We start from the raw sequence: 13,648 nt of genomic DNA, 5'->3' as shown, positions 1-13,648 counted from the left end.
AACAAAATGTTGATACATTTTCCAGAAAACAAGACTTAATATCTTAAGTCAGTAAATGCATTGTGATGTAAGAATGTTTAGATATTTATGCTATAAAACAGGACCAAAAACTAAATCAGAAAATATTTTTTTTGCAGTGTGGAAGTGGGGATACTAATTTTTAAAGGGGTCATAAGATGTTGCTAAGAAGAACATTATTTTGTGTATTTGGTGTAATGAAATGTGTTAATGTGAAAATTTAAGGTTCAAAAAACACATTATTTTCCACATACTGTACATTATTGTTTCTCCTCTATGCCCTGCCTTCTGAAACGCGTAGCTTTTTTACAAAGTTCATCAGTCTGAAAAGCGAGGTGTGCTCTGATTGGCCAGCTATCCAGTGCGTTGTGATTGGCCGGATGCCAAAAGCATGTGACAAAAATGTTACGCCCCTCACCATACTGTGATGCCGTCTCCCGGTCAGAACACCGGTGCGAATTTGACAAACTTATAAAATGAAACCATTGAATAATTAGTCTCAAATTTAAGTCCTCAGTAAATATCATCATTTCGGTTTTTAGCAATTTATAATCTCAGTGAAATCTTACTGTCACTTGCCTTCATACAGTATGTAATTTATCAGTCTGTATCCATAGAGTCTAAAAGCTGTTTACTGCACGCTATCTACAGTTGTGCCAAGAGGAGCTCATTTCCTTGCGATCAATACACGCATCTTTATTTCTTTCTGTGCATGGATGGGCAGTTCACATTTTTGCCATTCTCCACTCATCCCTTATTTTTGCAGGAATGATATCAATAAATGTTTTCCTGCAGAAAGAATGAAAACCCCATGGGCCATCTGTCAGAATAAATATGATCAACCGTGTTAGCTTTATGTGCATGAAGGGAACCTGTTTGTGCATGAGAGCTTAAAGGGTGTTTAAATATTTCTTATTCATTTTATATCACTCTCTTTCTAAAAAATGAATAAATTAATTAATTAAATCTGTTGTCTTATACTTTTAGACGCCTTGGTGTGCAACCATGTAAACAACAAACATATTTTACGCACAAACATACATATGCACAACAACCAGCATCTACACACAACTCCACTCATCGCTTTCACCCATGAGATACACACATGCATGCTGAAGCACACACACGTGTCTGAGTCAGTCCACACAGCGGGCATAAGTACCATACTAATGTACAGAAAGTGCCATGCTCCCCTCTTAGGGTCTCTGTAACTCTAGTGTACTCTAAAACGTGTTCTGTTGAGAGTGTTGTTTATATTTTTAATGACTGACAGCACTCAAATGCAGTACAGTAATAATGCTTTTCTCCTTTCTTTCACACTGAATTTATTCTATAGTTAGAATTTTTGTGTATTATTTAGGAGAAACTATAAGAGTTAATCCAAAATAAAATAAAAACACCAATGTATCCCATAACATAACAACTAAACCATGTGACCAATTACTTGATCTGCCTTGATCATATAAAATATATCCAAATTTTAAAAAATGTTGCATTCAGAAGCAGCTGGACAGAGTGCAACATTTAAAATCCAATGTTTGAAAAGAAAAGAAAAAAGCATCTAAAAATAGCATAGACTGGCACATAAAAAGGCTTAATATATGTAAAATGTTATTACACAAAACTATAGTTCTCATTAAAAAACAAACAACAACAAAAAACGACATTCAGATTATGCCTTATAATGGTAACAGGCAATTTGAAATCTGATGGTAATTTTCTGAATATTGTGAATTTGTGTTGCTTTGATGTTGTATTGGTTTAAAAAATGATGAATTTAGAAATTCTGCTTCTCTGAAAGAGTTTATGATGATAATGATCTAATAGCATGATATAGCACACTTAAATATTCTCAGAGAAGTTGTATTTCTTAAAGTAATTCATTTATAGAGCACTTTGTACACAGTTTAAAAAGCAGTTTCACAGTATTAAACAGGGAGGTGACAGAATCAGTGATGCCAACTTCATCAAATATAAGACAAAACTAAATTCTGCTGTAAAGCAGCTTTAAAAAGACAATGGTGTCATGCAGCTCTAGGGCCCTATTTTAACGATTTAAGTGGATAGTCTAAAGTGCACGGCGCAACTAACCTATCGGTAAACCCCCCCCCCGGACATCTTTTGGTTTCAGCACCATAGAGAAACATTGGAAGATCCGAAGCTTTCATCGGTTTGATGGTGTTTATGCTATGAAAATGGAAAAACGATGTGCCTGTGGTACTTGTAACAGTGATTCCAGGTATCATGAGTGGATGGGCAATAGAACTTATTTTATTACCTAAACCCAAACAAAACAGATCAAAATATCCCTAAGCATTCAACCCCAATCCCAACGAAGACAAAAACGTTCATTTTCTGGTTGTCATACTCTCAATAAGTTACAATTTTCTTCTGCTCAAGCAGAACATTAATGACATCTTGTGCTTCAGCAAGGTATCTCTGGCTAAAACCAGCTAACATTAAAGTTAGTGAGTCAATACTATTACAAACCTAAACAGCGAACTGTTCTCACATCATGAACAATGTAAGTCAAAAACACATAAACAAAGGTCTACATTTCAGTGACCCTCCATATTAAACTGGTTAACTGCTTTTACTGATAGGTCATGTTTAAGAAATGGTCGGCGCGCACAGTGCATGGTTTAAAAGGGTGGTCCCTATGGGTGTGTTTTGGGTGTAACATGCCAAAAACCAATAAAAAAAAATCAAATCTCCCATTCCCTTTAAATGTATTATTTACATGGCGGAATTTAATTTTTCATTTTTAAAAATGTTTGTGTGCTGCTGCACATACCTGTGTGTAATAAGTAAAGTGCATGCTCATTGTGCACCCGCTATAGGCGCATACTAACTCATTATTCAGCTCAAATCAGTTCAATGTTAATTCAGTTCTATTCAATAACAGTGTTGATGTTGCAATGTTCATCAATTACAAACAAATTCGATTCAGCTATAAAGCAGCTCAAGTTCAAGTTTTGCTCTCATCGAATAGTGTCAGTGTCGTCATGTCGATGATATTACTAAATATTAATTCTCTATTTCGCCCGTAATTTTCATCATCAAAAGAGTCCTCATACAACAGCGTAGACATGAGGTGAATGTTGAGACAGAACAAGTGCACAAGGTGGTACTGCACATGTGTCAAACTCATCTATCCATGCTCATCTGCTTTTGCAGTTGAGTATACATTGAACATTGTGCACGAGACAGAGCAGAACGCAGAAAAAGAAGTATGCCCTGGCCTTAACACACCATAAAGGACATTAGAAAGTCAGTGTTATGGTGGTCTGCTTATTTATTTTTGATCTGAGAGAAACACAAGAGTACATTAGGGTCACAGTGAGGAGCGAAGACCTTGGCAAAGTCACGGACTGTTGAGAGACCGACACATACACACATATGCTAGCTATGAGCCTGTGTTAAAAGCAGTGTGTGTAAAAGCATTACATAAGATCAAAAGAATTCTTCCCCCCCTCTCCAACACACCTGTTATAAAACCTTCCTTGTACAGTTGAGATGTGTGCAGAAGTAAACACACACACATGCACACAAACTCTCACACACATAAGATACGCAGGGATTATCACCCCAGCAGGTGCAAACTTCTAAAGGAATGTACGACATGCAAGTTTCCTTGTATGAGGTGCTGTGAGTGTTTGTATGTGCGTGTGCGTGTCTTTCTGTCTTCGCTTGTATATTTGATCCACTGAGGGATTTAACCCGAGACTCAAATCCAAATAACCTAACAGTAACACCTCTCTGGAATACAATGACATTTCTGTTTTAGGACATTGTGCTCTAAATGCATCAAGTGTGTGTTTTAAAGGGCAATGACGGTTTATGGGTAGGTGCTACATGGGTTTTCCGTCCTTTTAAATCTGAGTATTTGTGTTAAGGCCTGTCAATACAAAAACCAATAACAAGAGACTACATTATATTATGTGTGATAAAGTGTTAGTCTAGTTGTACAGATTTCATTTAGCATTGTTCAAATCCAACCTAAATGTTTTTTTTGTTGTTGTTGTTTTTACAACTGAACTTGGCATATGCACATAAATTGCCTTTTTACAGAAAAGAGCAGCTTTGACATGTTCTCAGTAACCCCTTTCTGTTCAATGGGAGAAATCACATGGTTTTTGAGAGACACAAGGAGCAAATATGATGACAGAATTTTCTGTTTAAGGTACAAAATCGAATTTGGACATTACACTCTATTCTCAATCAAAAAACACCTCTGTTACCTCTTATGTTGGGGTAAGGTTTCACCACACCTTAAAAAGAAGATGCTCTCGGTGCCTTTAAATTGTTGATGCCTCTTCTCTTGTTAAGTTGGTCATCTTGTGTTGGGTTACACTACCATAAAAGAAGAAGCTCTCAGTGTGTTTCTGTATGTGTAAGTGACCTCTGCTAAGGTCCCTCTGCGAGTTTGGCAGGAAAGCGTTGAGGTCACATTAAGAGTGGAAGAACCGATCCAAATAAAACACACATACATAACTACAGCCGAATTCTATCAGCATGACTCTGTCCCGACGACAAAGGACAGAACAGCGGATCATGTTTACAACCACATCCATGCCATATACAAAACCCTTTCATGCTCCCACTTCAGCCACTCAGATCACTCTTCTGTGTTAATCTCTGCATATCTACTGCTTCTAAAGCATGAAAAAATTGACACAAGTGCCAACATAATATTGCCAAAGGGGCTGTTTCAGTATTAAAAGATTGTTTCGATTGTACCCACAGGAATGTATATTAAGACTGTGGTACATGTGAGGCTGTCTCAGAGCTACAGGAATACACATATCTCACCGGCTTCATAGATTATGTGATTACGTCGAGCACAATAATGCTTTTATCCAGGCAGAGATCTCCAGGCAGAGATCTTACCCACTCTCAAAACAGTTATAAGAACCACAATAATCTTGACCCTCCCTCATATGGAGAATAGAGAATAGGATAATGTGTGTGTGTGTGTGTGTGTGTGTGTGTGTGTGTGTGTGTGTATATATATATATATATATATATATATATAGGCACACAAAACAAAATCTGAACTATCCTCTCAATAACACTGGCAAAAAGAAAACTGCCTTTAATGAGTGATCTAAAATATTTTATTTGACCTGCCATACTTTTTTACTGACATCTCTATTTCGAATACTCCATTTCACAAAAATTGTGATATACAGTATAATGGAATTATACTCACCATATGGTGCAGAGCTACTTTGCTGACTTTAGAGGTTGCACATTGTAATATTTCCAGCATTTGTCATTTTTTAATTGATGATGTTCTTGATTGCTGTCATTGACCAGTGTGTAAGTGTCTAGCTTTCTGATCTATGTCCCAAAATAATGCATTATTATTCAAAAGGGATATTTCACCCAAAAATTATGTCATTTAAACCCATTTAGTTCCAAACCTTTATGACTTTCTTTCTTCAGCAGAACATAAAATACTGAAAGATATAATGAGAAATCTATCTCTCTCTTTGTTTTATACATAATGAAAGTCAGTGAGTGGAGTGCAATGATTTTTGTACCTTGTTGACATTCATTGTTCAAGTAAAACAGTTTAAACATTTGTTCAAATATCTAATATATATATATATATACATATATATATATATATATATATATATATACATTTTGTTCCATAGAGGAATGTCAGTCATACAAGGAACAATACAAGGGTAAGTAAATTATGACATAATTTGTATGAATCATTTTTAGGTGTACTATCCTTTTAAAACTACAGTATGACTGTTTAATAAGAAAATTATATTTTTATAGACAGAAACGTATGGATAATAAGGATAAATGTCAAATTAAGCATGCTAACATGGAATTGGTAAAAACAAGATTTAACTTCTTTTAAGTTCACATTTCATAGGTTCTTTCTTGGGACCTAATTTGATTTGTAGTAAACTAAAGCTACAACAACAAATATCCACAACACACATTTAAACAACTACTACACACACATTTTTATGAGAAGCTCTTCAAAGATAGGAGGTCACCCAGACTCTGATTCCCCAGTATAATTTATCCCCTGATAAAAAACATCTAGCACTCAATCAATATAAAACAAAGCATGAGGCAGTGACCTACCACTATCCTGGGATGGAAAAAACAGTGACAGAAAGAAATAAAGAGGATGAGGAAACACTATCTATCAAACAGCAGAGCTTATGATGGATGCTGTAGAGTTTCAGGCCAGCATTAACATTTATACATACTCCTATAACAGATTTAACAATACTATTCAATAAACACCACCAAATCCCATAAATTTACACTATAGGCTATATGTTATGGCACATTAGAGTCCTTTTATGAATGACTGTCATCTAATATTGTTCTATCACATACCTCATGGGAGATTTTAGATTTGTGACACTATAAATTCACAGAAATCGCTGGATTATTTATATAAAACAGATAAAAATATCATGGCTAAAAGCCTGTTCACACAAATGACGATAACTGTAACAATAACAATAAAGCTATGGTTTGAGTCCACATTACATCTATGGTGATATTGGCACAGAGGAACAATATCATTGGAATCACTTTCAGAGCAAATTTTTCCATCTGATAAATGATAAAAACATTTACAGCCAATCAGAATCTCTGCTTTAAAGAGGTTAAGCAATTAAAGCTCAGACAAAAAAAACTGCACCACACACTTACAAAAAACAGAATGTCATAGTATGTAAATGTGGACATTAATATAGTTATATATTGTTATCATTCTTGGGTGTGAACAGGCCTTAAGGGCTCCTTTAGCCAAACGCAGTTAAACAAAACACTTCATTAAGTAAAGCTGTTCATCTGTGAGCACACAATTGAGTACAGAAAAGAGAAAGACAATAGGTGAATACATGTCACCTGGGTTACTAACAGCCAAAGAGAAAGAATTATGTCCACATACAAACACAGATTAATGAGCTTGAAGGCAGTAGTCTGCAGTTGCCCCATAACAACAGGACAATAGTCCAGAAACAGTACGGGCAACTTCACCATTATATACTCACAATGACTGTCTGTGCCACTATCAACACGAGACAAACGGCCCTAACCAGCTGACATTATTACAGCTTCAGAGAGAGAAAACACAGGAGAGCATGAACAAGAGGACAGACTTACAATAAGAAGAGATGCTACACCATAAGATATTGAGACCTGGGTGAGATTAGGAATTGTAATGGAAAGTGTTGGAAAAGAGATGAATGAAAAGAGAAGAGCAGGACAGGAGAGGGTTATTGATGAATCAGATGGTGTTAATAAGAGGCAAACTGTGTGGACAAATGAATCACCCAGTAACAATGAAGTGCTCCAACAATCTGCAAACAACGCAACGCATACAAATATCTGTTATCAATCGCTAGTTGTCCCCCTGTCACTCCTGTGTGTGTGTGTGCGTGTGTGTGTGTGTGTGTGTGTTCAGTCTCTGATTAGGACACTTTGCATCATTACAGTTTCCTTCAAGTTTGCTGATTAAAATCCCATTCACTATTTAAAAGTGACAAATGAATTCTTAGCTCAAGCTCCGTGTGTGTGTGTGAGTGTATTTTGGTGCAGTGTTGGGCTTGGGGGGGATGCGGATGACCTTGTTAAATGCTCGGTGGGCTTTTGTGATTGGTGATCAGTGGTCATTAATGTCTGTTAATCTCACCTGACACAACATTTCAGGAACACTGACACATATTTAATCTGTCATATAGTCAACATCATGTGATTTATCAGAGTCTATTCAAATTTTCAGTTTCAATTCCACCCCCTAAAAAATCAATCTAGCTATATAGATGTGTGTCTTTCTATATAATTATAGTTATAGGATTACAATTATAATGTAGGATTTACTTTTTTATTTAATACTTAGCATTACAATTATGTTATTATATTAGTACTATTATTATATTATATTATATTATATTATATTATATTATATTATATTATATTATATTATATGTATCATATAATACAGTATATTTGAGATTCAAGATTTTATTCGTCACATACACAATTATATAGAGCATATATAACCAGCAGTGAAATGTGATATATTTATATTTATTACATTACATTAGGAACAAAAATTAAAATGTGAACTAAATAAAAATGTGCCACATTTACTGATATACATCATGTAGAAATGTCTATCAATTTCACCCCTTGCACTGAAAACTAGAATCATTCCTCTAAGCCACAACATCTTAGCCTAGCAGCTAATTATTTAATTAAGTTAAACTTTATTTAACGGTCAACCCATTTGTAGCATGAGAGATATAAGACAGAGTAAGACAGAAATAGACAACAAAAATAAAAAGTAAGATGATTTAAAGTTTGTGTAAGAAACTCTTATTCAGACTCAGAGAAGGAAAGGGAACTACAGAAGCAGACAGCACTCCATGAACTAAGCAGCTCTCTCTCTAGTTTTGTGCTGACAGGCAAAAGAGTACTTTTGAGAAGCCAACACTATGTAAGTGCTCTCTCTCTCTGATCCTTTCCATCAAAAGGCAGGCAAAATCATCCAGTCACCGTTAACATAACAAAAGCATAGGATGTGAGCTTTACTGCAGCAGCCCAAGCTATATTGTACATACACCCCAAACTGACAGAAAACATTTCTTCCTTTACTGCGTCAAATACCATCAACTGCCATCATTTTTCATAGTTGTAATTACCACTTGGCGTAAGGTACTTTGCGGCAGCAGATGCCGCGTTACGGGACTATGGTTTCCATGGTGATTACTGTGATTAACTTGGGATACACATCATAAATATCCCACCCTGGTGGCACGTGCACAGCCGGGCCCTAAGAAAGAATGGGCCCTTCAGGAGAGTGGATTTGTGAATGACTGAATCTAGCTCAGTATTTCCCAACTTTTCTTGTCTTACTGTATGTATCCACAAAGTCCCCTCAGCAAGGCTCAACCACCCCTTCATCAGGATTAATTTGGTTAAAAATCGCCATTATAAAAAAACACTTTACTATTTTAGTTTTTATTTAGCTAATATTTTCTCAAAATATTTTGTAATGAATTTCAACAATCAAAATAAATCCCATTGAACTCCAGGTATTTCCCACAACCAGCTTAAGTAACTCCTATGTATGGCACCCACTGGTCTAGTCCATAATCTGGTCCAAAATCAGCCCCAGTGAGAAATACAACCCAGGTCTCACCTGTACTTCTACATAAGCAACATAAGCACAAATGCAAATATTCATAGACAGTTCTTCAGACCATTACTATTGCTGTTTGAAATGTGCCATGGTTAGCTCACTGTTCTATTTTAAAAATCTACATTCAATGTTCCTTCAGGCCATGCAAAATATTGTACTTTGCATTTAAAAATAAAGTTTCTTATTTTCTTTTTTTTAAATTACCCATTTACTGGGTAATCCCTTCCCATGTTTTAACCAGAAAGCCAGAGGGGTCATGAAGTCAAATGCATACAGCAAAATCACGTTTATTCAACCATAAACAAAAGTACTTCCTATACCTCATATTTAAAATTATAAAATAAATAAATTAAATTAAATTTAAATATAAATATAATAATATTTATAATATAATGATATTTAATAAAATAAATAAATAAATAAATTTTTCACTCTTTCTCCTCTATACTGCATTTCACTTCTGCCTTATAATGTATACTAATGTAGCTTATACTTAATATTTTGCCTCTAAAGATAAAATGCTTTAGTCACTTTGGATAAATGTAAATTTCAGTTAGCAATTATCCACTTTATCAAACTCTACAGTCCCCCATTCTTTTAGTGGCGTAAACAGTTTGATGTTTTATAAATTTGTGCACGTTTCTGAAAATTTATGTTTGTAAGTATATAGGGGCAAAATTTTGCCTTTGTTTTATTAATAAAAACATTTAAATAAAATGAAAGTGATCTTTCAGGAAATATTAAGACACACACTAAAACAGTCTGATGTGATTCTGTTCTATCTGTTCTCCCATAATATCTTAAAATATAAGCCAACAGTCCTATGTTACCTGGCTCTTTAGTTGAATGATTGGTCAGACAGGGCAAATTATGAAAAAATTATGTAAACATATAACCCCCCCCCCTCCACACACACACACACACACAAACACACAAACACACACACACAAACACACAAACACACTCACAAACACAGGGTTTCTAGTGGTGGGTGGGGAGACAGAAGGGAGGGAAAGACTGGAACCGTTCATCGTAAATGAGACTGTGACATTTTTATGTGCGTGTGAAGGATCACGGTGTGTATCATGCTCACTGGTGAACATAAATTAACAGGTGTTGTCAATAGCAGTACATAGACATGCAGCGAAATGATCAGAACGATTACAAAGCGATGTGTAGCTCTGGGTCTCAGATAACATAAACTCGCTATTTCGACACACGCTCTTCAGTAGAGACTAGACGATAGTTAACCTTCAAAGTCTCAAGGATCACATTCACTCATACACACTATGATATACAGTGGAAATGTCCATTCTTAAAGGGATAGTTCACCCTAAAATTAACCATTTACACACCCTCGTGCAGTTCCAAACCTGTATGACTTTCTTTTTTATTCTTGTATTAATTTATTTTTTTTTTTGAAAATTTTAAAATATTTTTTTTTGTAAAGTTTTGGTAAATGGTTTTTATTAACAACAATGAACCCCACTGACTTTTACTGCATGGAAAAAAAAACAGGATTCATATTGTCAAAATACCTTCTTTTGTTTTCCACAGAAGAAAGAAAGCAATACAGAATTTGAAGGTGGGGTAATGATTTGATTAATTTGTTAAATGTCATGCCAGCAAATAAAGAGAACCCAGAAGGGTTTAGATTTGATCGGTCATACTTTCTGAATAAATAATGCTTGACTGACTCTATATTTTATATGCCATCTAAACAGCCTCATTTTTGAACTACCATGGTCTCAGAGGTCTTTCAAAACCAATCACTTATCAGTTATCATGTCATAACTAAAAGAGATTACTTCTTATGTCCATGTCAATCCTGTTCGCTAATGCCACCCTAACTGTTTAAACCCAATGGAAGTCAACAGACTTAGGCCCTGATCACACAGAACGCGTTTTTCCGGTTTGAAAATGCGAGGTGCACCGCACTGCCTTTTTTTGGTTTACTTTTTTTAATTTAGAAAATAGCAGTGAGCTAAATTTTTTAATGTTGCTAGTCAACCACCGAATCAGCTGTCCCGTCAGTCTAATCAAGGATTATAGTCGAGCACTCTAAAATCGTTGGTTTGCTGTAAAATGTCATATTAGCAGAAACTTGAAAAAAGTCATTTTCCCAGCATGTTCCCACATTCCCATTAACTTTAAACTTACGTCAAAAACGAGAGGTGCAGCAGGCGGCCGAAACGCAAGGCACGCCGGGCGCATAAACAGCGTGCAAAACAGTCACTGCCAATAGAAAACAATTTTTAAAAAGGCGTCTCTCACTGCAAAAAAACGTTCTGTGTTATAAGGCCTTAGAATATAGCAGAACTCTGAGTATTTCATGCAAGACAGAAGGTTTGAACATTGAAGTGTTTTGGGCAACTCACCTGGTCTTTTTACTAGTTTTCGTCCTCGACTGCCACAAAGCCGGACTTTGGAGATGAGGATTAGGATCTGTTTCTGGCAGAGCGACTTGTTGCTCTTGGGGCAAGGCTTGCGTTTGGTGGAAATCTGCCTGTTGGCCTGGGGGTCCTTGACTTCCCTTCGCTGCCGGATCAGCGAGCTGGCAAGGGCAGCCATTTTGCTGTGCCCCGCTCACCCGTAGGGCGCAGAGGGCGTCAGTGGGCTGCCCACCTGTCCGATCACCCAGGGCCACGGAGGACAGGAGCAGGAGTCTGTAGATGTTCAGAGTACAGCGGGGTCTCCCACAATAACCAAGGGGATAATGTGTCACAACTTGATAGAGAACAAAAAGGGGCTTGGTTTTAGATGGGTAAAGGGGGTGGGGCAAAACACTTTTGAAGTTCACAATAAACTTTATTTGTTTCTTTGGATGCAGAGTCCCTGGGATGCAGAGTTCCTGGTGTTGTGATTCTGATGAATAGCAGCTGTCGTTATTGGGATTGTTTGTTGTATTTCAGGTCTCGTTGCACAGCTTACAGACTGGACAAGTGGCACCAGATGATCCATGGAGCCGTACTGGAATTCTGGAAGATAAGTGAGCCATCACAGCACCACTATACCCTCTGTTCGACTCTAATCCCTGAAGCTCCGAGCTCCAAGAAGCCCTGGTCTCTCACTTCCCTTTCACAGTTTAGTGTGGGATTGATCTTCAGAAATGTCACAGTTCAAAAAAAAGGTGTAAATTGCCCAGTTGTTTTATCTGTACGATTCCACATATCATTGCTATCCTCGTAAAACCGAGAAGATCGATGGATGCATAAAACAAACTAAAATACAGATCCTACTGAGAAAAGGATCAATATCCTGAGACAATCTTAGTGAAACTCCATTACCTGATTCCGAAGAATCGCATTTATGACATTATGACTGCAAAAAAACAACAACAACAAAAACAAAAAAACAAAGACAGACAGACACACTAAGTAAAAATCAAAAACTGGTGTTGTCAACCCTGGAACTCATGTCTGTGGATGATCAGATGGATAAGGATGAAAGGAATCGGAAGTTCTCTCCCTCCTCAGCCCTTCTGACATTCTCCTTTGCCTTCCTTCCCCAAGCTCCCGAGAGAGTGTTTGTAAATTCCAAGGGCTTCCGCAGATAGAGGTGACATTCATGAACGAGTGAGAGCACAGGAGAGCGAAGGGGAGCACCAAGCCTCCCCCAGACTCCCGTAAGGCAACCAGGCAGAAAGCACTGAGGAACTCGTAGCTCCGTGTCCTTCACACCACTTGAGAGGAGAGGGGGAGGAAGGGAGGCACAGATGGAGGGATGAAATGAAGGAATGTTAAGGATAGATGGTGCACATATCTGTTCGTCCGGCTTCACATGTTGTAAAGGTACCGTTTGAAGAAAGTCCCTAGGTGCTGTCGGGTCTGTCCCAGTGCTCCGTTATTCTGTTTTAGTCCAGTATTCTCTGTATTCTCACCCCTGCAGGCGTGCGTAACAGAGTCTCTTCAGCAAGGCACCTCTGAATCTGTGTGAGAATGTAACAGTTTATGTGTGTGTGTATGAGAGTGATTGAGAGAGTGTGTGAATGTGTGACTCTCAGTCTCTCTTTTGCTCTCCCTCCCGTCCCCGCTCACAGTGAGTTACGGAGCCAACACTGCCAACATGCTTTGCTTTACTCCCTTGTCCTCTCTTTCCATCTCTTTGTAAAACCTCCCCTTACCTTTTTCTGCCCTCCCTCTCTGTCAATCAGAACCCTTCTTTTCCGATCACTCAAAATCCCTCCTTCTCTTCTTGTCCTCACACCCACCCCTCTCATTCCTCCATTCCCTCCCCCTCTTCTGTTCTCTCTCTCTCTCTCTCTCTCTCTCTCTCTCTCTCTCTCTCTCGCTGGCTGCTGTTGTGGTCTGGAGCGTTAAAAAATTAAACCTGCCTCATGCTTCCTTAAAGCGACAGAAGAGACAGAGAGAGAGAGACAGAGAGAGAGAGAGAGAGAGAGAGGGAGAAAGAGTCCTTAATTACACTCTGTACCACAAA

The 13,648-nt window shown here is 37.4% G+C and overlaps 1 protein-coding gene across 3 annotated transcripts in view; it reads right to left on the bottom strand.

Annotated features, from left to right (window-relative positions):
• The window catches only part of LOC109113282 (fibroblast growth factor 11-like), a 73,305-nt gene extending 59,887 nt beyond the window's left edge, over positions 1-13,418 (bottom strand). For all 3 annotated transcript variants that reach the window (XR_006160423.1, XM_042759752.1, XM_042759753.1), the window contains exon 1: positions 11,590-13,418. Coding sequence is in view for 2 of the 3 variants with exons in the window: in XM_042759752.1 (XP_042615686.1) it covers positions 11,590-11,782 (193 nt within the window). In the remaining variant the exon portion in view is untranslated. The remainder of the gene's footprint in view (positions 1-11,589) is intronic.
• Between the last annotated feature and the right edge of the window lie 230 nt (positions 13,419-13,648).

The sequence above is a fragment of the Cyprinus carpio genome, chromosome A7 (genome assembly GCF_018340385.1).
Source record: "Cyprinus carpio isolate SPL01 chromosome A7, ASM1834038v1, whole genome shotgun sequence".
Taxonomy (NCBI): Eukaryota; Metazoa; Chordata; class Actinopteri; order Cypriniformes; family Cyprinidae; genus Cyprinus; species Cyprinus carpio.
This window is presented reverse-complemented; position numbering and strand designations above follow the sequence as displayed.